General features: G+C 40.0%; 2 protein-coding genes across 4 annotated transcripts; one reads left to right on the top strand and one right to left on the bottom strand.

Annotated features, from left to right (window-relative positions):
* Window positions 1-2,406: 2,406 nt before the first annotated feature.
* LOC133717412 (protein FAR1-RELATED SEQUENCE 5-like) lies at window positions 2,407-6,355 on the bottom strand. Its single transcript, XM_062144122.1, has 3 exons — window positions 6,255-6,355; window positions 5,079-5,180; window positions 2,407-4,328 (listed from the first exon to the last, which is right to left on the bottom strand). The coding sequence occupies exons 2-3, from the start codon at window positions 5,133-5,135 to the stop codon at window positions 2,427-2,429; spliced, it is 1,959 nt and encodes a 652-aa protein (XP_062000106.1). The 5' UTR covers window positions 5,136-5,180; window positions 6,255-6,355; the 3' UTR covers window positions 2,407-2,426.
* Window positions 6,356-19,700: 13,345 nt separating this feature from the next.
* Window positions 19,701-24,803, top strand: LOC133715822 (uncharacterized). Of its 3 annotated transcripts, none has more exons than XM_062142485.1 (4): window positions 19,701-21,550; window positions 21,790-21,949; window positions 22,715-22,893; window positions 24,240-24,803. In XM_062142485.1, exon 1 carries the CDS (start codon window positions 19,789-19,791, stop codon window positions 21,163-21,165), a length of 1,377 nt encoding a protein of 458 aa, XP_061998469.1. In that variant the 5' UTR covers window positions 19,701-19,788; the 3' UTR covers window positions 21,166-21,550; window positions 21,790-21,949; window positions 22,715-22,893; window positions 24,240-24,803. The 3 variants fall into 3 exon arrangements, with proteins under 3 accessions (XP_061998469.1, XP_061998468.1, XP_061998467.1); XM_062142484.1 differs by having other exon boundaries at window positions 21,778-21,949; XM_062142483.1 differs by having other exon boundaries at window positions 21,757-21,949; window positions 24,240-24,802.
* The last annotated feature ends 131 nt before the right edge of the window (window positions 24,804-24,934 follow it).

The raw sequence follows: 24,934 nt of genomic DNA, 5'->3' as shown, positions 1-24,934 counted from the left end.
GTAGGAGGGAACAAGGACCTGAGGGGAGGCTTTCCCAAGGGAATGTTCCGTGATTAGACCCTTCATAGAGTCCTTTTGGAGCGGTTGTGGAAATTATATGTTCCTGCCGCCGAAGTTTTTGTGTATTTGTGATACAGTGGAGAGGGTCGTCGATGAAGAAGGGACTGCGGAAGTAATCTTACTGCCCTACAGGATGAATTGGGACAAATAGGTTAGTTTCGCTCCATTAACATCATAGCATGCGTGGTTCATGTTAATGGATTTTTGTATCTGTTGTTACACAGAGGGAAGGAAGGAAGGCTGCATCCTACTTTAATGATCATATTGTTAAGTCATCGACCTGAAACTAGGAATGTTGATACTCTCCTAAACTGTATTATGTACCTATGTAGTTGACATTTGATCCAACCAACGGACATTGGTTGAATTTAATGTGTGGATTACCACAGAAAGTAAGGATCTCTGGCCGTTAGCTTAGACAATGTTATGTCTAATTCTCTCTCTCTCTATCTCTCTATCTCTCTATCTGTCTCTCTCTCTTTTATTTTTTATTTTTTATTTTATTTTATTGACATATTATATCTACAAAATAACTGTGGAATGTTATCAACTGCTACCCAGTGCGTGTTCACAGCGGTATAAATCAAATGTCCCTCCAGGACGGCGGTTGCCAAATCCAACCTTTAAGGCGGTTGCCAAATCCAACCGTTAAGGTGGTTATGACCTAGTGAACTAATATATATGTACGTACCATCCAATGTCGCAACGCACAACAATACCGGAAACAACCATTAAAGCCCACCACAGGAGCCAAAATGCCATACTTCCACCCAATTTTCGTGCCTGCAAAACGTCGAAGACTCAACCCGTCTCCGCTCAATGACTTCACACAACCGCTTGTGATATGCCAATACATTCTTCAGTACGTTGCCGCAGATGACTTGCACGTAATACTAGAGTGTAGAACGGTTTGTAAAACTTTTCGGAGGCTAATTGATGATTGGAATGTTTATTCGTGCATCAACATGGCCGGAATATGTGGTCTGAACGATAGTCAATTTCCTCTCTCGAAAGTTACACAACGCGTCTTTTTTGCTCAGCAATGCTTAGAGGCGAATAACCCGGAAGCAATATTTCGTCAAGCAATCCGAACCATGAAGAAATCTGGGAACATTCTAATGACGATTCAGTACTTAAAAATGGCATGCAGAGAAGGCACAATCGGTAAATATGGTACATATTTGCACTTAAGGATATTAGTGCAACATATATGTCACACGTTGGCCGTGTAAATGCAGAAGCTTAGCATTTGATGCAAAATCTTACCTGAAGTCACTTATATCATCCAAAAACAACGGAGATAATTCCATCATAGGTGATCATTAATAATTCAACATCACTTCATCCTGTCAATTACCAATAATTCAACATCACTTCCCCTCCTGTGAATTACCAAAATGACATAGAAATAGAAACAATAATAATTCAACATGACCACGGGGTTTGCATAAATGTGGACAACATTGGTGTAACGCAAAATAGGAATCCACATTCGACGTGGTACGTCAGGGCTGCCAGCCGGTGGGTGGGTATGGTTCATAGAATCCGTTCATCAACGTACCAGCAACATCTTCGGCGGACTGGTTCAGGTTGAATGAAAAAGGCGGGATACCAACGGCAGGATTAGAAGGCTGGGAAGCAGTGAAGAATAGGAATTGAGCAACATGACCATTTCCGCTAGCGCCATTCCATTGAAATTCTGCTTCCATGGGTTGATAGACAGATAAATTAGGAGGAGGATGAGGTACTGAATGTGCAGGATAAGGGACTGAAGGTATCATCTGAGTCTCTGAATCTGCTGATGCTGCATTGGCACGATTGGGAACCCCTTCTTCATCACCAACTGTACAAGTGCGCCTGTTGTGACCGGGCATTAAACATTTTCCGCACAACCGCTGCTCGCTCTTCCCATTCTCTGGGTTTGTTGCAGGATTAGAAGGCATCCCCTTCGTTCGTGATACTTTTGGGTCCTTCACAACATTGCTACTCGGAGGCACATTTGATGTGTCCGTAGGCGGAACTGTGTTGAATTCTCTTGAGGTTTGAACCAGCCTTGCAAATTCATTCATTCCCACCTTGAATCCTTCTTCTAAAAATGAGTAGTTTAAGCACGCTTTGGCTGCTTCTGATATGAGGGCAGAATACCTGGCCACCTGTGCTGACTTGTCATGACCGGGGACCTTCAGTTTTGGTGCAACTGTTGAATCACCCACAGCCTTTGTCCACCGTTTGCTTATCAAACTCTTGGGATATCTGGACAGAAGATGATCTTTCATTACACAGAAAATGTGACTGCAAGGAATACCATCAGATTCAAATAGTTTGCAAGAGCATTGCCACTTTGGGTTTTCCGGGTCACCATGGAACTAAACACACCACCGTCGTTCAGGCCTGTCATATTGGGCAAGATAGAATATCACTGTGTCATTGATAGGAAAGGGTACCTTTTGCACTAAAACAAACCTCCTCTCGAACATGATTTGTGACTTGATCATAATGAAGATGTCATGCATGAACAGCCTACATGCATCTTCCTCGATCCCCCTCATGTGCGTCTCATACACCGGTGCACTATTTTTGGACCTGAAGTTGTCATACAATACTCGGTTCCGCATGCGCCCAAGTGTCTTCTCCATTCTTGGCATAACTTCACATAGTCTAGTGTGCCTCCCAATCTCTTTTTTCAGCTTTGCGTGCATGCCTTCCACTCGTTGGGTACTGCACATTCCTCCAAAAAAATGCCCTTTGAAGAATGCTTCCGCCCACCTATCCCGTTTGTTGTACAAGCTTGTAACCCATGCATTGTCCGACAACCCATTTCTGACCACCATTGAGTGCCAAGCAGCCTCCCATTCACTGATAGTCATTGACGAATAAATCAATTTCCCAATGGTTTTCTGAGCAGCAGCATCCTTCACATTCTCCCCTATGTTTCTGCCAATGTGCCATGCACATAACCTGTGCCGAGCTTGTGGCATCATTCGCTCTACCACATTCCTAATTGACTCGTCACCATCGGTTAGGATCGATGAAGGCTGTTTATGTTCCATGGATTCAAGGAAGTTCTTGAACACCCACGTGTACGTATCCTCCCTCTCATCTCGTATAAGGGAAAATCCAAAAACAACAGTAGCTCTATGATTGTTGCACCCAACAAATACAACAAGTGGCTTTCCATACATATTTGTCTTGTATGTGCTGTCCATAATAACCACATCACCGTATGCGCTGTAGTCCAAAAATGATTGGTAGTCCCTCCAAAACAAATTGGCTAGTCTGCCTTCTTCATCCAAACTGTACTTGCAGCAGAACTGTTGTGACTCCATTCCCCTCATGTTCATCCAAGTCAATGCGGCCTGTGCATCCCCATCCAGCTCAGCATTTTTCCTCTTCTCAGCAATCTTGTTGTACAGATCTTTTATGATGAAGCCGACACCGTCGTGTCCCCCAGCTTGCTCTACCAGATGCTCATAAGCCCTACTAGTGTACACTTGTGTGCGACGAAGGCACTCAACCTGAGCAATATCTTTGTCTTCAACATATCGGTTTGATCGCAAGAACTGAACCTCATGGGACATGGCAAGCTCATGATTGTGCTCATGTATAAACTTTGTCACGCGGTATAGCTCCTTTTCCTTGCAATATCTAACACTGAATGCAGCTTGGCAGTTAACTCTTGTGTATCTCCTTCCCCTAGGTACTATGTTCCTCCTCGATTTCTTCTGCTCCCCAATGGTCTGATGCTTTGTAAATTTGTTCTTATCCACACCTTTATGCTCGCTCGACTTCATACTTGCCAGTCCTTGTTTTGAACATACCCACTGCCTCCTTACCACCATGTCATTGCCTTCCTTCTGCAACCTATCCCTCCGTATGCTGAAACCAAGTATTCGTGAGTACAATGACAAGAACTTCTCTGCTTCCTGTACGGTTGGGAAGTATACTGCCTTCATATCGTCCATTGTAAGGTCTTCAAAATGCTTACCATTTAGCTGTGCAGCCCCCGTATGTTTCACAAATTCAGGCCTTTCAACACCAACATCAGGTAATGTTTTGTCCTCTTGTGCTATTCCAGGTGATTTCCTCAGTTCTGTTGATTCAGCCGGTTTTCCACTCCCCGTTGCCTCCTTTGAACGCGCAGTTACCTCTGTGCATTTACCAAACCGAATTGACATTTCATCTTCTGATTCGTCTTCATCTGATGGTAATCTTTCATGATAAATATGATCGCTGTAGCGAAGACCACCTTCATCTGTGTCCATGCTAACCTGTTAGATGAACATGAAATGTATGTTCCAAACCCTCAGTTAATTCACAGGTCTGCTGTCCTGATATATGGAGTGCTATATTATGGAAAAGACCAAAACTTCACAAATACCGAATTAAGCACTTGATGCACCAACCATTTTTTAGATGCAGTGATCTAAACAAATAAGGTACTGAATAAGGAGTTTTGCTATTTCGACCTTAACGAATTTAAATGTATACCAGATCCTACGGAAAAGCAAAGTGAGCAAATATATGCCTATTCTAAATGCTTATTCTAAAGGTCGAAGACCTTATTCTATATCTTCCCATTACACCCAATAAGTCAGTCAAATGCATTTGTATGCGGAATGATAGAGCCAAATATACCAGGAAGCTGTTAATTTCGACTTCCGTAATCAGTTCATATGTGAAATAAAATAACAACATTGAATCTTCTTGATGCATCATTTTCCAGATTACTGGCAGAAGTTTACTATCTCTTTAACCTCTATCTTCCCTCTACCTGTATCTGTCATGATGTTTCATACATAAATAAAGCCAGATTCCATTAGTTTTTCCCTGAGCTTTACAGAAAGGCTAAGAAGGAATTAGATACTCTTCTCTTAAGTTGGCTACAAGAACCCTCCTCTTCATACCGAAACTTTATTCTTTTGCTCTTCTAATCCCATTTGGTTGTGCGAAAAAAGCACAGTTAGTACTACTCACACTCACACACGAGTCATAAGAGAAAGAAAACGAGGCACACTTACATGCTCTTCAACAACTGCATGAACTGCTGCATCAGGAACTATTGGCCTGCCGATCATTGTCTGACTACTTGTGCCCACCAAGAGAACCTTATTCAATATCAACTGCAATAGACAAGCAAACCAAGCATCAAAACTAAGCTCCCATGTAAAGTTTAAAGTGCAAAAGCTTAACTATTCCCATGCAAGTAAACGAGATCTTCTACCAGCAAACTTCAATGCAAAAATTAGATCTCAAACAATCTGACACCAATGGCAACATTGTCTAGTCAACCTCCCCAAAACAAAAAAATGGGTTTGTTTATTCATTTGGTTAAACAGACATCATATTAGATATTTAGATATAACAAAAAAAGCCTGAAACACCAAATGTAAGTTCACTAGTTTGGCTTACGATCTTCACTTTATTCACCAATTATAAATCCATGAATTAATTTCGTGCATATCGTACTCTAAACCCATCATCTTCCAGTCTCTCCTACATAAATTTTATAGATCAATATACAAAAATAAATATCCTATAGCTTAGACTCTTGCTTCCAAATAGTGAGCTAATTTTAAGCCTAAGCAAGATCTCACAACGTTGAAAATCACAAATTCTCTCCGACCAACTAGTTTTGAGAATGCCATATGAATGTGAGATACATGGCAAAAACAAATGAATAAATGAAATGAATCGGAGCTTATATTAAGGCAATGTATAAGAGCAGTAGTCTAAATTAAGTTAATTAACACTCCAAAAGTAACTCTTTTGATGTAAGTCCACACCTCCAAGTGCAGTAGTGAACCATTGGAAGGCAAATGGACCATCATTAATACAAACAGAGCAGAACACTTAAGCTTCTGACTATAAAGAATTTCCAGAAAAGTAGAACAGAACAAGCGAAGAACTAATCTGACTGTAAACCGAACAACAACCACATATACGAACTCCTATCTTGACTAAATGGTACGAGCATTACACTGACACAGATGTAATACCATATAAGCTGACACGGCACCAATCAATAACAAACAGCAGTAGCTAGAAAGCCAACCTTCACACTTCCTCTGAACCCAACACGGATACATTGTAAGCTACAAGACCTCAAATGCATATTCTAATTCGATTTCTGCAAACCTCATCCACTGAACATCAATAAATACCCAGACATGCGTCTCATCAATATACACACTTACCAGATCCAAGCGACCCTCTAAGCGCCTCCAAAATCTGATACAAGGGGCAATGCCGTCGGATGTTTCACTTCATCGATCTCCTCTCAGTCAAGGGACAATGCATCGATCTCCGCTCAGTGGTCTACAAATTTTACACCATTGTTTGTCGGGGACTGTTTATCGCTGATGACGGCTACTCTTTGCCTACTCTTTCGGGATCCCTCTTTCCTCTAACAGGTATACTGTGTGGCCGATGGGAGTAGGACGTGGCTGTTTCTCCATCACCGGAAACTTTAACCTGCATTTTACCTCGTTTCGCATATTACCTGAATACCCTCCGCCCTCCACATTGACGGCAGCGATTTAACTGATAACTACCGTTTTCTCTGCAATTACAACGCTACCCTTCTAATTCAAATCCTGAGGACCAGAAGAAGCCACGACGTCCGGACCCACACAGGCACACCCTATGTAGGGTGTATTCCAGCCGCACCCTATTAATACATGACCCAAGTTTGGTATTGCTTATGACTAAAGAGCAGAATAGTCAAAATAGTCATATCCCATGATTGTTGGTGTATTGGAATAGATTAATTTTGAATACCACAATATTTTGGTTTTTGAGCAATATTATCTGTTAATAGGAGTGGAAAAAGTGTAAATGAATGAGTTTCTAATAAACATAACTGCTGATAACTAAAAGTTGGTAATTTGCAGAAGAAAAGTGAAGGACTTTCTGAGTCTGTGAGAGAAAAGAAAATTGGAAGGTGAAAGCTGAAGACAATCACAAAATGGCAATCACACAGTGTCCGAAAATGTTCTAGCTTGTTCTTTGCCAAAGTTCACATACAGCAAAATAATCATAGACAAAGAAGAGCACTAATAACATCCACAATTTCATAGATTAGTAAGCCACCACAATCAAAATAAGAGTAGTTAGTTTTTACATATCGACAAGTCTACCGATTAATACAACACAATGTACTCATATTTAGCAATTACAAAAATGAATGTTAATCTAGGAAACAGTGGCTTGTCCAAGATGTGTTAAGGCAGCAACTTGTGGTTTTCCAAAAAAAAAACAAAAAAAACATATCTTCAGTCAGCAGCTAGGTAGATCCTCTAGCATTGCCCGCAAGCAAATACACTTTTCTCACTTCATCGTCTAAGGACATGAACACAGAGATATTCTGAGGCTTATCCAAAATGATTTTCAAAGCCTCAATTTGGTCTAGAACAGAAAGTCCCATGTTCTTAAGTTCCTTAGCAATATCATATCGATCTTCATTACCTTTCACTATGGCATCAGTCACCGATTGCATTCTTTTTCCAGATTCTTCAAACAATTTATCCAATGTAAGCATAATTTTATCTTCATAATTTCTTTTCCTCTTTTTCTGACTGACCTGAGATTGTCCGGTGTTATCTTTTGCTCATTGACATGGGGTTTGTGTCATTCTCAAGGCCTATATCATCTTCATTGTTGCTCTGCTCCTCCATCATATCAGCAGGGACCTCAGCAGCATTTCCAGTAGCACGGTCATTCCCAAAGATGGTAGCTAGTCTATCAAATAATGGATACTTCTTGTTTCTCCATCCCTTTGCCTTTTTGCTGTGCTATGATAGAAAAAGAAAATGAATCGATCAAACTCAAAAAATGAAATCAGTTAGCTTAAAAATCAAACTCAATGAAACTTCCTCATTACCTGCACATACGTATCCCATACTTCATTATTGTCAACTTCAATGCACTTTTTGATATCATTCCATGCAAATCCACTCTTGTTCATCATGTCATAGATGATGCTATAATCTTTCTTAAGTTTCATCAACTTTGACTCAATATGTGGACTTGCCTTCATATTGGAATTAGTGGACATAAAAGATTTAAAGCATTCTCTATTTTGATTAAAGTACCAGATTTGAAACTTCCAGTGTCGCAGCGTTGTCCTCCAGCAACAATTCCATCAAGAACATTCAACAAAGATTCTTCTTCAAAGTTGGTCCATACACGCCTTGACTTCCCTTGCTCTATATTTTCATCACCACTTTCCATTTTTTAAATAAAATCAACATCACATGGTTAAAGTTTAGTTCAACAAACATAAATATGATCAACAAACCAAAAATCATTGCTGGTTCAGTTTTGTTTCACTTCATCTTTCTAGCTAGTACATATGTAATTGTAAAGCAATTAATGAAGTGAAGAGTTTCAGAGAAAAAAAGGAAAGATCAGAAGGGACCATTCAAAACATATAGAGATGAAGTTATAGCTCCTAAGCATTAAAATGCATTAATGTATTCTCTTGAAAGCTCTACTAAGCAATAGCTCCTAGCAATGCAACTAACTGATGTAGAGAATCAGTAAGCTACTATCTCATCTAGTGTTCACAACAAATCAAAATCTACATAAATAATGATCCTTGGTACACAGGAAAAATAAAGCAGAAACTACAATTTATTCCCTTGCAGTTCTTGAATCCCTTGCAGCTCTTGCATCCCTTGCAGCATCACCTAAAACCCCTGTATCCCCTGCAGCCCTTACAGCTCTTCTTCCCGTCCATTCATTATGCATTTGTAAAGCTAAGTCATTCCTCCAAGTAGTCCATTGATTAGACAGTTCGAGCGTGCCAACTACATTAACTTCTTCCCCATTTTGTGCATCTAATTCACATACTGCGTACTTCATCAGATCAATCAACATCTCTCTCCTAATCAAATTATGTAAAAGACAACAAACCGTAATAATGCGGCATTGTGTCTTTATTGGATAAAATGATGGACTCATTAGTATTCCCCACCTTCCTTTTAGCATTCCAAAATAGGGTTCTATGACATTTCTTGTCTTCGAATGCTTCATGTTAAAATATTCCACATGATCCCTAGGCATATTTCTTTCATCCCATTCTGACAAATGATACCTTGTTCCTCTATATGGTGCAAGAATCCCTCACCGTTTGTGTAACCACCATCTACAAAGTAATAATAACCTAATAGTGAAAATAAAAATTCCTATTAGTGTGTCAAAGGCACATAAACAATCTTAATTCAATCTACACATTGTTGGCCAATAGCCTTACCAGTGGGAACTCTTAATCCATTCGGCCTAGTGACTGCATCGTGAAGAACTCTAGAGTCGGATGCCGATCCCTCCCAACCAGGTAAGACAAATATGAACTGCAAATCACGCGAACAAACAGCTAACACATTTGTAGCAACTTCACCCTTTCTTGTGCGGTATCTTGGCTTGTCAATTGCAGGCACACGCACTCTAATGTAAGTTCCATCTAGTGCTCCCAAGCAATTCTATTAATGCAATATATATATATATATATATATATATATATATATATATATATATTCATGAAGTTTATAAACTGCACATATATAGAGATGGACCTTAAACAATCAGTAAAAACATAATTGCAGTCCCTACAATAAACTAACCTTAAACATAATTGCACTTCCATCTACAATCTGTGCAGTCAGCAAGTACCGGATCAGGTACCCTCAACAAACTACCTTGCAATCGTAAAACACCTTGTAGTATAGAATGGAAATACCTACTAATAGTCTCTCTGGATCGAAAAAATCTACCTCTAATAGTACGATTCTTCACATGATGTGAAAGTATATGTAAAAACATACATACTTTCTCTTCCACAGACACCAAACCATCACTCTTTATCTTTCCATCTGTGCGAAGCAGTTCTCACAAAAGGCCAAAAGTCCTTTTATCCATTCTTAATTCGTTTACACACTCGGTGTCACTATTGCCTATAATATTATCTAGATAACTCAAACGAGTCTCATGTCTAACGAATGAACGATTATTTAGAGCATGTGTTTCAACACATCTTCGTCTCAAATTAAACATCAGTAGCACAAGCATAGTACAAGCACACATTGTCTCTAAGTGCCACAACTCCACCAATAAGAGCACATAATTTGCCTTCGATCCATATCTAAGATTTCACAGTAACATCCAAATCAATCAAAAACAGAAAAAGAAGAAGATAAAAGCACAGACGTTGTTAGAAGAAAAAAACCCAGTCATGAAATTGATCAATTCTAAGCAGATCAAGCTACCCAGACACCAAATCTTTAATCAATCAATAAAATAATTACAACCCATAAACAATTTATAATAGATAATCAATCCATAGTCTTTAATTTTATAAATCACAGTAGATACAGAAGAAGAAGAAGAAGGTAGAGGGGGTTGAGGGGAATCCACTCTTGATCAAAGCAAAAGAATGAGCATGAGAGGGGAAAGAAATTGAACCTGGAAGAGAGTAGTTGAAGGAGGTTGAAGCGCGAAAGAGAGTGGAGAGACGAGGCTGAACCGCGAAAGAGTGAGAGATGATTCAGCGTTGTTTAAGCCTAGCTTCCACAGTCCGATGACTTTTGGGGGGTCTATGTAAGAAGGTGTTGGAGCTGATACGGGGACTGTGTTGTCTCATTTAAATGAGTCCTTATGTCAGCCAAACATGGGATTACTCTTGTTTCATTACTTAAGGTATTCCAGTCCTGTCCAGTCCCACGAAACAAACAACGCCTTGGTGTTAATCTCTCTGGAATCCAAAATGAACCACTATAGCCACGCAACAATTTTTTTGGTGGCATCTGGCCTCTTTGAAGGCGGTGATGCTCGGGTGTACCCGGTTCATGAGTTGATATTAATTCATAAGAAAACTAAGAACCGCTATTTGCTCCTTTGCAGCCACGTGATCATTTTCTAGTGGCACCATGATTTTTTTTTTTAAATGCGAAAAGACTATGATTAAAAGTGGAAGCCTCTAGGGCATCCGGAGTTTACAACATCAAAATGGAGAGCATTAGAAGCATTCCCTTATAGGTGGCTAGTCCACACTAGACCGTCTAAAGATTTATGACCTACATTTGCCACAGCATCAGCTACAAAGTTTGCCTCTCTAAACACATGGTTCAAAGTGATAGAAGAAAAACCAGTGGCTAGCTGCTGGATGTCTTGAATGAGCTTGGCGATCCTCCAAGGGGGATGTATGTGACCTTTCCAACATCAATAACCAGCTTTGAGTCTCCTTCAACTTGTATATGTGTGAATCCACGCTGTCTTGATACAATTAGGCTATTCCTCAAAGTCAAAACTTCAACAACCGAAACGTTGGTATTTCCAAAACCTTTAGTTGCTGCTAAAGAGGCTTGCCAAGGAGGTCTCTGATAACAAAGTCACCTGCAGCAGAACTGTGCATTTTCGAACCATCGAAATTGATTTTGACATAGTTTGGAGGGGGAGGATGCCACATAATTGTGGTTGGGTAGTTTAAGGTAATCCTCATCCCTCCAGTTTTGGAACCTGTCTTCATGTTATTAAGTGTGGTCGCCGAGGCAGCCATAACTTCATTTGGGAAGCTAACATTTCTTTTAAAGATAGTATCATTCATTGCCTTCCATATTTGCCAACAAGTGATGATAACTTTGGCAAAAGTTTCACTGTCATATGGCTGGTTAAGAAACATTTCCTGGAAGACCTTTAAATGTCCCTCTTTCCAGTCAAGTGGGGTTTGAACTTGTGCAAGTCTCCAAACTGCAGAAGTAAATTCACAGTAGCCAAATAAATGGTCAGCAGTTTTATTGTCACTATCACAAAGAGGACATAAATTATCATCTATATAACCAAACTGGGATAACTGACCTCTAGTTTTTAGTTTGCCCCTCAAGAGAAGCCAACAAAAATCTTGGCATTTGGTGGAATGTTGAGTTTTCCACAGCTTATCTAAAAGCTCTATATTCTTGTGTTTTTCCAAACTGCCAAGCTGCAACCAAGTTGCAGACTTGATAGTAAATTTTCCAGCAGAGGAAGGTCTCCAAATAAATTCATCTTCCTGATATGTACAAGGTATAGGGATACCTAAAATCTGATTAACAATACTCTTATCCAAATAGGCAAGGAGTTTTGCTCTATTCCAGTTGCCATTAGTAATATAATCTGCCACTCTTTCATTAGTATTAACTGTATGACTAAGATTATTAGGAACAAAATCAATTAGTGACAATCAAACCACGACTTTCTTCTAATCAGGATATGATATGCTTGACGTCTTTCAAGGCGATGATGTTCCAAGTGTGGCCAGTTCACTGGCAGATCTTGATCCACGAGGATACGAAGATCCCTACTCTGTTTCAATTTGAAGGAGCACAAGGATAGAGTTCTCTATAGTAGTCCTGGTTTTTCTGACATGCAACGGTGGTCCTTGTGGACTACGTAGTCCACCAAAAGGTCAAGGTCTCACCTTCAAGGATTAGTTTTAGACATTTTTTTTAATGGTGTGTGTGTTCAATTAGAGGATAAAATGAGATATTTTGAAATAGAAATTATTGATAGGGTGAGAACAGTATGGTGGCAATGGTTGCTACTTGTTTTCTGTAACAGAGTATTTATCACTAGTACCACATCCCAATTACTAAATGCACATGGAAGCAAGATGTGTTGAATGCAAACTTTCAACCCCAGGTAGTTACATGTATCCTCAACATTCCTTTGAGTCAAGTTGCTAGAGTAGATAAATATAGGTGGATGCCAGAAAAAAAAATGGCAAATATACGGTGAAATCAGCTTACTGGATTGTAAGAGAGAGTAATGGGCAATCTCTTAGCATCTACGTCCTCTGGTGATCCTTATCATGGTCTCTGGAAGAAGGTTTCGAACACAAAAGTTCCTGGCAAGGTTAAAATATGTATATGGAGGGTTGCAAACAATATTCTACCTACTCGTGAAAGCCTAAGTCACAAGGGATATTCAGGCTCGTTGCATTTCTTGCTATGCAATGAAACCTAGGAAACAACCAGCCATGTTTTTTGTCACTATTCTGTTGCCCAAGAAACCATTGCAATTGCTAATATTCTGATCACAGATTGCTTACCTTGCAGCTTCAAAGATTGGTTGATACTTCAGAGCCAACATCTTACTCGAGAGAATTGGGAGTGACTTATTATGCTTCTATGGGCCTTGTGGAAGAACAGAAATGGTAAGTTATGGAATGACATAAACAAGAGTGCACATGAGATCGTTGTTGCTATTGCTACATGGTATCAACAGTTCTTGCAAGCACAACAAAGGCCAACACAAGACGAAGCAGCTCATCCAGGTAAATATTGGACTTCACCAGTAACACAACAGCTAGCTCAAAATCATTGTTAATGGAGCTTCTTGCCTTCTAAAACTATTGGAGGCATTGGTGGAGTGATCAGAAGAAGGGATGATCCTTTGTGGCTTGTTTCTCTAAAGTGGTTCAACATGTCTCTTCTCCAAAGAATGTGGAACTGCTTGCAATTCTAGAAGGCATCGACTTTCTCTGAAAAATTGGTGCACAAGACGCTTGCCTTGAAAGCGACTGTTAGGCCGCCATATAAGAGATTGGAGATGATGACTTTGAGCTCAATGAACATGCCAATCTGCTGCTGGAGATCCACCATAGTTGGCACTTTGTAAGGGACTTGGATGTTATTTTTCCACCTAGAACTACCAATGTTGTAGCACATAGGCTAGCTGCTATGGCTTATTACAGATCAGGTATGGATAGAACAAGCTCCAGTTAGTATTCTTGATGCTTTGACTTTTGATTGTAATCATCTTGATTAATCAATAAAGTTCTTGATGTTTTACTAAAAAACAAAAAAAAATTACTAAATGCACATTAACTTTTTTTTAAGTTTTTAAATTACACTTTTACCTTCTAACTAATTTCTCAAAAAAAAAAATGTTGAAGTTGTAAACAGTAAACAACCCAGAACATGATCGAAGTTTAGTCAAAATGTCAAGAATGGTCACTTTCGTAGTCAAGAAAATTGACTACGAAAGTGACCATTCTTGACATTTTGTGAACAGTGTCTGACCTGCCAACCTCAATAGTGGAAATACAAGCAAAAAAGCAGTGAATAGTCTTGACCGGTCAAGCTCAACGGGTGGACTTGCTCTTAAGGAATAAGACAGAACACAATTCTATAATTCAAACAATATAATAATTCAAACCTCCAAAAAACCCTAGCCGCTCTGCTACTAGAGTCCTTAAAGACCAGAGTCGGTTTTCTTCAATTCCTCGCACGTCTTGCGGCGACACAATGTTTGGTCCAGCCTCTGGCCTCGCCGACATTGTGTTATGCTGCCGGACAGGTGTTGTGGTGTTATGGCTTGAAGGAGGCTCGATAGGAAGTGATGCGCTCATAGTTAGATAGAATTGATCGGTGTCGGGTTCAGATGTGATTCCCGAGGCACTAGGTTGTCGTCACGAGGGTCATTCTTCATCTTCCATGTGCGACGACGACTCTAGTTTCTACGGCGTCTGGTTGTCCTGATGATTGAACCCATGTAGATCTACTGGATGTTTCCATCGTTCGTGATCCTGATAGTTGATGGAGTTCTGATTTGGTGAAGGCGGGTCCTGGTTTCGCAGTGGCAGCGGAGGAGATGGCATAGTAGGGATGTGCTGCTATTGTACGATGGTCTGTGTAGAGGGAACATGGCTGGGCCTGGTTTCGGGCCAGTTCTGTTGAGCTGTGGGTTTGGGCTCTTCCTTGTTGGATTCCACTAGGTTACCAGTTTTTTAGTCGTTTTTTTTTTTCCAATTGTTATTTTACACTAATTTCCTACCTTATTAAGGAAAGCTATGGAATTTTGTGCACCTATGTCTTTTTATTTTAGGTTTGCTATGTACCCCTAGTGCCTCTAGAGTAGTATCAAAGGAGGAATCTCTCTATGTCTACATATTTGAATGTTTAATGAGTGAGTCTATTGTCTATGTACCGATGTGGGTATTACCACTATCTTTTTGTCTGTCTATAGATGGTAGCAAAAGGGTATGTAACGGCCTATTTTGATACCCCTTGTGATGAATATATTGATACCCCTTGGGTTTGATTCAAAAAAAGTTTAGTTTCCTTTTGCTTTTCCCACTATAAATACTAGCCACTTCACACATGTGCAACTTTTATTTCTTTTATTGTGGTTTTTTTTTTTTTTTTTGAGAATGAGAACTTTATTGAATAATATTGTGGTATTAGAGATTAATTTTGTTTTCAAAGGAATGTTGTTTTGGTTTGATGATTTTTTTTTCTATAGGTTTCTGAATATTTTCATTTTTTTTTTCCTATTAGTAAAATTCTAAATGTGACCATCTTTCCTGACAAAAAAAAAAAAAAAACAAAAACAAAAACAAAAACGTGGCTCATCTTAGGCTAGGTGATTATTTATATATATATATATATATATATATATATATATATATATATATATTTTTTTTTTGAATCAGGGAATCAATTCCATTCATCACAAGCCAGAATGGCATGGATACATACATTCCCTTGCCAACTCTAGGGCAAGTTTAGGACGTGGTATGCTAGCACCACCCATTAGACAATCAGTGCTCACTTATTTTAAAGCGAGCCTAAGAACTATGAAAACAAAACATGGTAAATCAGAAAGTAAAAACTAAACTTAAATTTTCTCCTTACCTTAACATTTGGGCTAGGAGGTTTGGAAAGACTGTAAATGTGATTTTCTGAGTCAATCCTCCTAGATTCCAAAGACGAAACTCTGAAGAAACCGAGCCCATTAGTGAAGTGACAAAATTCTCCGGGGTGCCAAATACGAAACCCTAAAGCACCCAGGCTTATCAATTTGGGCCACCCTTGGGTCCAAAACCAAACAACATGTCCAACTACGTACGAAGGAAATAGCAGGCCTGTTTGATTTAGGCCACCCACAAGAAATGGGCCACCTAAATGATTTGGACACCCCACCAGAAGTAGGGATCTTCTCACCAGCGACCATTATATCCTCCGCCATCAACGACTTCGCCACCTAGGGATGGCAAAAATCCCCAGCGGGGCGGAGCTCCATTGGATACCCGCCCCTAATGGGAAGGGAATTCAGGGACAAATGGAGAATGGGGATGGGGATCCCCAATCCCCGTTATCTAAAATTGGGGATAGGGCGGGGATGGTATTATGATCCTATCCCCAAACCCGCCCTAATAATATATATATATATATATATATATATATATATATATATATATATATAATTTATTTTTTATAATATAAATCACAAATATATACATTTATTACTTTATTTTAATGGCTACACTTTTACTTTAATAGTTTTTTACTTTTGCACTCACTGAATTATGATTTATGAATTTAATCATGTTTTAATTTTATTTGTTGTAGATTTTGATTTTAAAAAAAGTAATATGAGAAAAAAATATTTTATTCATTAAATTTTTATTGGGGAATTGGAGCGGGTTTGGAGGCTTAGTCCCCAGTGGGGATGGGGACGGGGAATCCCTGTTAGATTTTCATTGGGGATTGGGGCGGGGATGAGGGTGGAGAATGACCTCGGGAATGGGGATGGTATTGTGATCCCCATCCCCAACCCGCCCCATTGCCATCCTTATCGCCACCTTATGCTCTGATCGGAGAGCTGTGCCTGCTGTCGCTGCTCTATGGGATCGAATGCCTTCGATCACAGTGACAGTACGGTGGAAGACTCTAACAGACCCTTTCAAAGCTGACATTGATTCGCCTAGCCACTTCTGGCCTGCAATCCACTTCAGACCCAGCGCCAAGCCGGCCTGCCATTGTTTATCTCCCGATTCAGCCTTAATCCAAGTCAAGCCTAGCCTCTGACCGCCAGACCTCTCACCCAGAAAACCATCTAGATCGATTCCAAATCGCCTTCGTATTCATCATGTCAGCCCACACAATTTAATCGAATAAGGGTTTGAGTCGTCCCCTCCGTGGTCGAATTCGAAAGCCAGACATCCACACACGCCAATCACCGATCTCAATCAGATCTGTTCGGCGATCACTATCATCTTCAATTTCACACCAAGGAGATATGGTGGTGATACCCTGATCGCATCGCGTTGACAAGGCTAAGAGGTCGTCAGAAAAAGCCTGCGTTGGAGACTAGATGCAAAAACCATAGAGTGTGGAGAACAAATCCCCACTTAGGATGGAGACCGGAATCGGTCGCCGGATTAGAGAACCATAGCCCCAGCGGCTAGGTTTTGGAGAGAGCCAGAACCACATTTTAAAATACAAAATAAAATAATAGGTGATTATATTTTCAGTTTATTTAAACGTGTTTTTATTGTTACGCCTCATACTTGGAAAACAACAAAAATCTCCACTTTAGATGGAAAACGACAAAAATCTCCACTTTTGAGTTTAATTTAACACGCTTAAGGGTCCTAGAATTTTTCTTCAATTCACTTTTTTATAAATCTTTCTTCATTCTTCATGAAAGTTGTAGAACACGTTAAAGTATGTAAACACGAAGAACATTAAAATTGGAGTTCGTATGCATGCCCAATGGTGGTAAGGCTTTCGCTTGCGTCGCCTATACTTCGAACTCTAACGACCCATGACTTTGCTTTGTTTCTCGGATTGGGTCTTTCTTGGTCCTCGATATGTGTTTAAATCTCGAGCTCATACTACACTGGTCTTTCCTCTCCTCATACGGCTGTTCCGCCTTTACCGATGGACCCTACCTCTTTGACACCCGATGGAAGCCTATCTTTCCTAGATTATCTAGTTCTCATAATATTGATGGCACTTGGGACTCTGTCCTAAGGAAACAACATTTCTCTAAAGAGGGGTCATTTTGGGAGAAAGGGTTGTGTGGATTTTGATGTAACTGTAATACAGGTTCATACTCGTTCCACTCCTGTCGTCTTACATAATCTTGAAAAAGTGACGACGGAAAGATTAGGCCTGCTATTGAGCTTTCAACTGGAAAGAAGGCTAAAAGAAGACTTGTCGAAGCGAAAAACAAACCAAAGGAGCCTATTGCTGCAAACTCCCTTTCAGCTTCCTTGGCAAAAGGTTTAAACGAGGTCCTCTCCTAAGAAGAAGCTTTCTACTTGAACCTACAAGGCATGACCACCTCCGTTGAGCTTGTTCAATTTGAGGGTGATAACATAGTATTAGTATCCATAGAGATAGAGTTTGACTTTTAGTTTGGGGATTATGTTAAGACTTGCTTCTCTGTACTCTTTTTTGTTTTTCTATGTTCTTTCATGAGCCTTTATGGTTATTTAAAAGGGTGTGAAATATTCTTTTGCAAAATTATCACATTTGATCAATAGAATGAAAAACTTGAATTTTTTTTTTTTGAAGGAAGGAAAATTCATTGAATTAGCGATTGAAATCGCTCATGAGGGCATCCCAATAGGGAGCATACAAAGGCCAGAAATTGCTTGACCCCAGAGCTAAGGTAGGACAAACCAGAAAGTGTACTACACCAACCAATTGTCCTTGTACAATAAAACAATGCTCTAAAACTTTCCTAGAGAACCTAGCATAAACTGAAGGTAAATCTCCAGCCTCCTCAAGATAATTACCAACAACAAAACTATTGTCACGACCTTGAGATTTGTAGATCCAACCATCAGAATCCGCAATCTGGGCATGTAAAGGATCGGCAGACCAATCAATACTAGACTCATCCCAGCATAAAGAACACTGCTCGCTAAGGCACTCAATTGTGGTACTCACAATGTAATTATACTGAGACTTCTTGTAGAATTTAGGAATGAACAGTCTACTTGCGAGTAATAACAGCACACCCAGAGGAATGAAAATGGCACAGTTAAGCAAAAGACCCAGTACAAGGTCCCCTGGGTCCCAAATCCACACCCATGGATAGAGCTGGCCTACCAAATCGGTGAGATGGGCCTGAAGATAGTCTGAAAGCCAGGTAGCCCAGAAAGATCTAGACACCCATCGCGGCAGCCTCCCGCCCGGCGCTGTCTTCAATCTTCCCGACCGCCAACTCAGAGATCCACCACCTCCCTGAAACACCTTCGCCAGCCCCAGCGGTAGGAGACTAACACCGACCATCCCCATAGCTGTGAGCAATGCCAGCAGTCTCGAAACTGAGGCCAAGATCCACCCGATCCAGAACAAACTCACCAGAAAACGAGGACGTCGCCGGAGACGCCCACGCTTAGGCCGTGGCCAGAAGTCGCCCAGCCCAATCATCATCTTCAACCACTGCAGCAGAAAATCCCCGCATCGGAGAACATATTGATTAAGGCTTGAAAATGGCTCGAAACCGGTAGGCGGGATAGCGGCCTCCGCCATGGCCGGCCGCTGGAGCGACCTCTGGTGGGAAGGTGCTGGGGAATCCCATTGGTGACGCCTGGTGCCGGCGGCGCTTAGAAGTCGAGAGTTTTTTCTCTCGCTAGGGTTTTTCATTTTTTTGATGCTTAACTATAATCATGTGGGTATATAATTAGTTCATCTCAATGAATGAAAAACTTGAATTGTTATAAACTTTTGTTGGTCAACTCAAATTATTATCAGTCAAGCGAGTACCTAACAAGTAACAAAATAAGCCCACACGAATATTTATACGATGTTAGTGACAAGTAAGAACACAATTATAAGTTGGGCAAGCCCCTAAAACCAATCGAGCAAAATGCACTAAACCTACCCACACCATATAAAGAGCTCCCCCACGAAAGAAACTTGAGACTCTCTTGGATCAAAAATCCAATTTCCCCCAGAAATGGCTATCCTCGATGAGACGACTTTCGAAATGATAAACCCATCTCGTTTCACTACCTTCACTTTCCCAAACCCTTGCGACTCCACCACCACCTCACTCCTCCGCGTCGCCGTTCTCGACTCTCCTTTCCAACCCCCCGCCGACCCACCCCGAGTCGCCGCAATGCTCGTCCCCAAACACCGCCACTCCGACTGGATATTCTCCACCCACTCCGGCCATCTCCACCACCTCCTCAGCTCCCCCGGCATCTCCCGCCTGATCCTCATCGGCGACAGCTCTCACCACTCGCCCCCAATCTACCGCCGGCCGCTCAAAGACGACGACACGTCGTGTGACGACGAACTCGCGGTGAGCCTGAAACCTCTCTTCCTTGCTTTATCTCCCAAGTCCTGCTTTAAACACGGCATTCCTGAGATACCCATTTTGAGTTACGAAGATAATTTGATTTCTAGTTTGGTTTTGGAGAAGTGTGTTGGGTGTTTGGTTGGTGAAATGGTGGTGGAGGATGTGGAGATTGACTGTGGTGGTGAGGTTTCGAAGAGGGAGTTCAGGAGGCGTTTGAGATTTAAAAGAATGCCCAATTTGATTCAGACGGAGGTGCGTATTGTTCCCAAAATGGGTTTTGGTTTGGATTGTGTAGGAATTGGACAAGTTGAGTTTAGGCTCGATGATAGTGTTTTAGTGCACTCTTATTTGGTTCCTATGGTGGCAAGTCTTAGCCTGGCTGCTCCTTATATTGAGGGTCGGATTCGAAGTGGGGTAAGGCCAAAAGCTTTGTGTTTAGGAGTTGGGGGTGGGGCTTTGCTTGGTTTCATGAGAACCCAATTGGGTTTTCAGGTTGTGGGTGTGGAAGCCGATGAGGAGGTGCTAAGTGTTTCTAGGCGGTATTTTGGGCTGGAAGATGGTGAGCACATCAAAGTTTGTGTTGGAGATGCATTGGAATTTATAGAGAAACTTGCTGGTGCCTGCGAGGTAGAGGTTGGCTGTGACGTGGGCAGAGGCAATGATGTTAATACTAAGTTTGATGTGATTTTGGTTGATTTGGATTCAAGTGATGCTAGGGATGGTCTAATTGCTCCGCCATTGGAGTTTGTTAGGAAGCCTGTCCTTTTGTCAGCCAGATCAATTCTCTGTGATAATGGAATCCTAGCTATAAATGTGATTCCTCCAAATACATCATTTTACAAGACATTGGTCCATGAGTTTCGAGATGTTTTTAATGACTTGTACGAAATAGATGTGGGAAATGGGGAAAATTTTATTCTTATTGCTGTGGCATCGCCTCTCATGCCTTCTAGTGATTGTGAGAACTGTTTCCTCACCAAACTAGGAAACGCTATATCGGGGGCATACTTGAATTCCATAAAGAAGATCTAAGCTCTAATCCTATATTTGTTAAAGGGAATAGCTATGGGGTGGGGAAGACGTAGAAGGAACCATTCTTTGTAATGTTATGAAGGTAAGGAAAGGAGGAGGGATGCACAGTTGAGATACTTGTAATAATTCTACCTTCAAGCCCCAAACTTCAATTAATCCACTACTACATGGATTGGAGGAGAGAAGATGAGAGAGTAGAAAAACTCTTTACAGCGCTAATTCTTGTTCTCTCTTTAACTTCCCCTCCAAGTTTCCATTTCTATCCAAAATACCATAGAGATAGAGGAATTAAATGGTGGATATTGTGTTTAGAGTGAAACATGTCCAAACAGTTTGCTTGGGAGTATAAACTGCAAGTGGTCTCCTGAGAAGAAACCAACACTAGGTATGCTTCAACTGAAGTTTATGTTACTCTTATGTGCAGCAGCTTATAGGAATAAAAGAAAGAAAAAGAATGGGCTATTGCAAATGCAGTTTGAAATTAACGCATCTGGATACCATACTTTCTTCTGCTTTGAAAGAACATTCTAATAATTATGTGCTGCAAGAGTGTTTCAGATATGGGATCTGATCTTTCAGATCTGTTTTCAGGTGACTGATTGATTGGAATAGGATGCTGGACAGGTCTTTTGGCAAAATAGATAAATAAGTGAGTAGCAATGAGCCAGGAAGATTTGGACAGTAGCATTGGTCAGGAAGATTTGGACAGTAGCATTGGTGGCTTTATTGAATGTGGAGCTGGCCAAGTAAATGGACTATGTTTGCATTGTCAAGTGGCCAGAAGGTAACTAAACATAACTCTTTATCTTTTGTATCTTTTATCGTTAGCTAGATTTGGTTATCAAATAGGCAGTTGCATTGTTTAGTGTGTGCCTAGCCCGTTTTTTTGTGTTTTGTTTAATCAACATCTGAAGAAACTGGAAAACCAGAGACAGGCCCGGCCCCGCGGGGGGGGGGAAAGAGAACTAACAACGTGATATTGAAGTTCCAGCTACTTCTAGTGTACAGATTTTTATGAATTATCATATATATTTATTAATACAAACTAAGTTTTGTTTTGTGTCTGTATACCATGTGTTTGCTGCTCAATTCAGATAATGAAAAAATAAAATAATACAATAAAGGACACAAACTTGGTTTTTCTGTCCATCATCATTTTAGGTCCTCTACTTTTCAAAGGCCAGCAACTCCTCTTTGGTTGTGCTCCTTTACTCCTTAACAAGGGAGTGGTTTTCTGGGAATAGTTATGGTGGTTGTATTACTTTACAAAAACAACCTTTTTTCAAGCCATGAATCATAATTCAAGTTTTCCATGATTGTGGACCTCTGAAACACCACTCAAATTGCAACTCTTTCTTGATTGTGGCTTTATTAAGATTTTTCTGTGGTTTGCAATATATCTAGGATTTGAACCACCACCCAAAGATAAAAAGGACCTATGCTGGATACTAGTTTTGTGTCCTGATGTTCAGATTCAGTAGAAAATCCAGGCATTAAGTAAACTTTGAAGGGTAATTAGGAGGCATCTAATTTATGAAATCCTTTTCAGATAAGAGGCTGATGGAAAATTGGATGAAGAGTTCAGTGGTTATGAGGCTGCAACAATGATTTGGGCAGCAGCACAGTTACTGACATTGAATGTGGAGGCAGTCACGGACTGATAGCAGAGTGGGAATTAGGGAGTAAGGAAGGACAGGACTCATTTTCTCCTTCTGTAAAGGTCACAAGGTAACAAATTAACTTTGTTTCTCTTTTGTCTTTGCTCTATTTAATTTGTAATTTATCAAATAGATAGTATATAATAGTGGGTCTGAAATTTATAAAAGACCTGAAACTGATCTTGTTCTTGAAAAGAACACAAAGAACACCCGAAGGGAAAAGGACAAGGGGTGGTGATAAAGAGAGATAGAGTAAAGAACTAAAGGAGAAATATTAAAGTTCCAGCAATACGTCTGGTGTATCACAATTTCATGAATCATGAGTTCTTTTGAGTGCTTCTTACATTAAGAAAAAGAAAAAAGATTAATTGTTTGTGCATGTATGATACTCATTAACTAGCAAAACTAAACACCATTTAGTAAGATTTGTAACGTCTTTAAGTTCTATGGTCAAGTCCCACAAACTCTTTGTTTTGCTCATTATTGATGCACTGTTTTCTTTTTTCTTAATAAATATGGCTGTTGCGTTTGATCGTTATTTATAGGAATACTAATTGAAGCTTGACTTAGAAGTTATAATAATTTTGAATCTCTGAACTACCATTCATTGGCTAGTCTTTACTGAGTCTGACTTTATTACAATCTTTCTGCATTTTGGAATAGTAGAAGTACTAGTCTAAGTCTGTTACATGGAATGAACGATAATGTATAATGATGGTAATGCACATGCTTTTTTAAAATTAGAAAGATATGGTAATGCACATGCTTCTTGTGTTTGAATAATTGTTGAAGAACAAGTTTATAATAATTTTGGATCTCTGAACTACCATTGTATTGGCAAGAATTCATTGTCTGTGACATATTTTACAATTTTTCTTTGTTTTGGAATAGTAATAGTACAAGTCTTGCTCTAACTCTATACTGGGCATGAAGGATGATAATGCATATGCTTCTCTTGAATTAGAAACATATATTGAAGTTTTGGAGTCCTGGTTGCTGTTGTATCTGATATTTTACTGGTTTGTTAATTACAGCTTGTGGATATCTTGTGCACCGTTCTGTGCATTCTCTTTTTCAATGACTTGTTTGCTATAACAAAGATTAGAAACATATATTAGGGAAAAAATATTAAAGGAAATGTGTGGGGAAAATCAGCTTTCTTGCATCTAGTTCTCGGCCTGTTTAAGTAGCAGCATTACGCTCGCGTAAGCTAGTAATGTGGCAAGAATTGACAATATTTTCTATAGTGGCAACAAGATCTTTTCATCCACTAACATGGGAAGTGCATTGCAATCCATGTACTACATATATTATTTTATTTGATATTTCATGTAGTTCTACCTCATGGGTAGACCATTGGTAGTTTTGAAGGAACTTTTGAATCTCAATTCTAACAGAAAGCAATTGCATTTACAGAAAGAGAACTTAGTAAGATGGGATTTGGTGGCTAGAGGAGAGAGGAGGCACGAGCAATTTGACTGGGTAATATAGCACTTCCTAGGAGATATCCTTGGGAGATATATTCCTTGTGGCATTTTGTGATCAGCAGCATGGGACTGCTGAGAATGGATGGGCTAAGCCACTGTATAAGACAATCTCTCATCCTCGTTAGAGTGCTGCAAATTTGTATTGGGGAATGAGGAGAAGATGAGATTTGGGGAAGTGGGTGGAGGAGTCGTCTATGCAGCTGCTGTCTCGCAGATTATGTTTCACCTGTGCCTATTTAAGACAGTGGTTTGGGTGTTACATGTACGCACCTTTAATATTTGAAAGATATCATTTTGGTCAGAATCTCATTATATGACGTTTCAGTGTTCTTAAATTGAAACTGATTGTAAATTAAGTTTGATGAAATAAATTGTTGTTCTTCTAGAAGAAAAAGTAAAAAAGAGTTGCAATCACGCCTGTCAATTTTTCTTTGTAGTCAAACTAGGAGAATTTTTTATAATGCGCTCAATTTTTCAAATTTAAGTTCGAGAAATAAGTGATCGATCTGGGTATATAAGGGATATAATATTCATGTAGTGGGATGATCTTAAGGGTTTGGATTGTTGAGCATACATATAATTCCTCAAATTGTACAAAGAAAGGGGTTCTTGTTAGTGAATGAA

This window comes from Rosa rugosa, chromosome 6 (genome assembly GCF_958449725.1).
Source record: "Rosa rugosa chromosome 6, drRosRugo1.1, whole genome shotgun sequence".
Classification (NCBI taxonomy): Eukaryota; Viridiplantae; Streptophyta; class Magnoliopsida; order Rosales; family Rosaceae; genus Rosa; species Rosa rugosa.
Note: the sequence above shows the minus strand (reverse complement) of the source record. Positions and strands in the feature narration are given on the sequence as shown.

Bases quoted from the DNA above. Each gene is read 5' to 3' on its own strand.
- LOC133717412 (XM_062144122.1), bottom strand. From the start codon at position 5,135: ATGATCGGCAGGCCAATAGTTCCTGATGCAGCAGTTCATGCAGTTGTT. The intron at 4,329-5,078 runs GTAAGTGTGCCT...TTCATCTAACAG, and splicing joins ATGCAGTTGTTGAAGAGCAT to GTTAGCATGGACACAGATGA.
- LOC133715822 (XM_062142485.1), top strand. From the start codon at position 19,789: ATGGCTATCCTCGATGAGACGACTTTCGAAATGATAAACCCATCTCGT.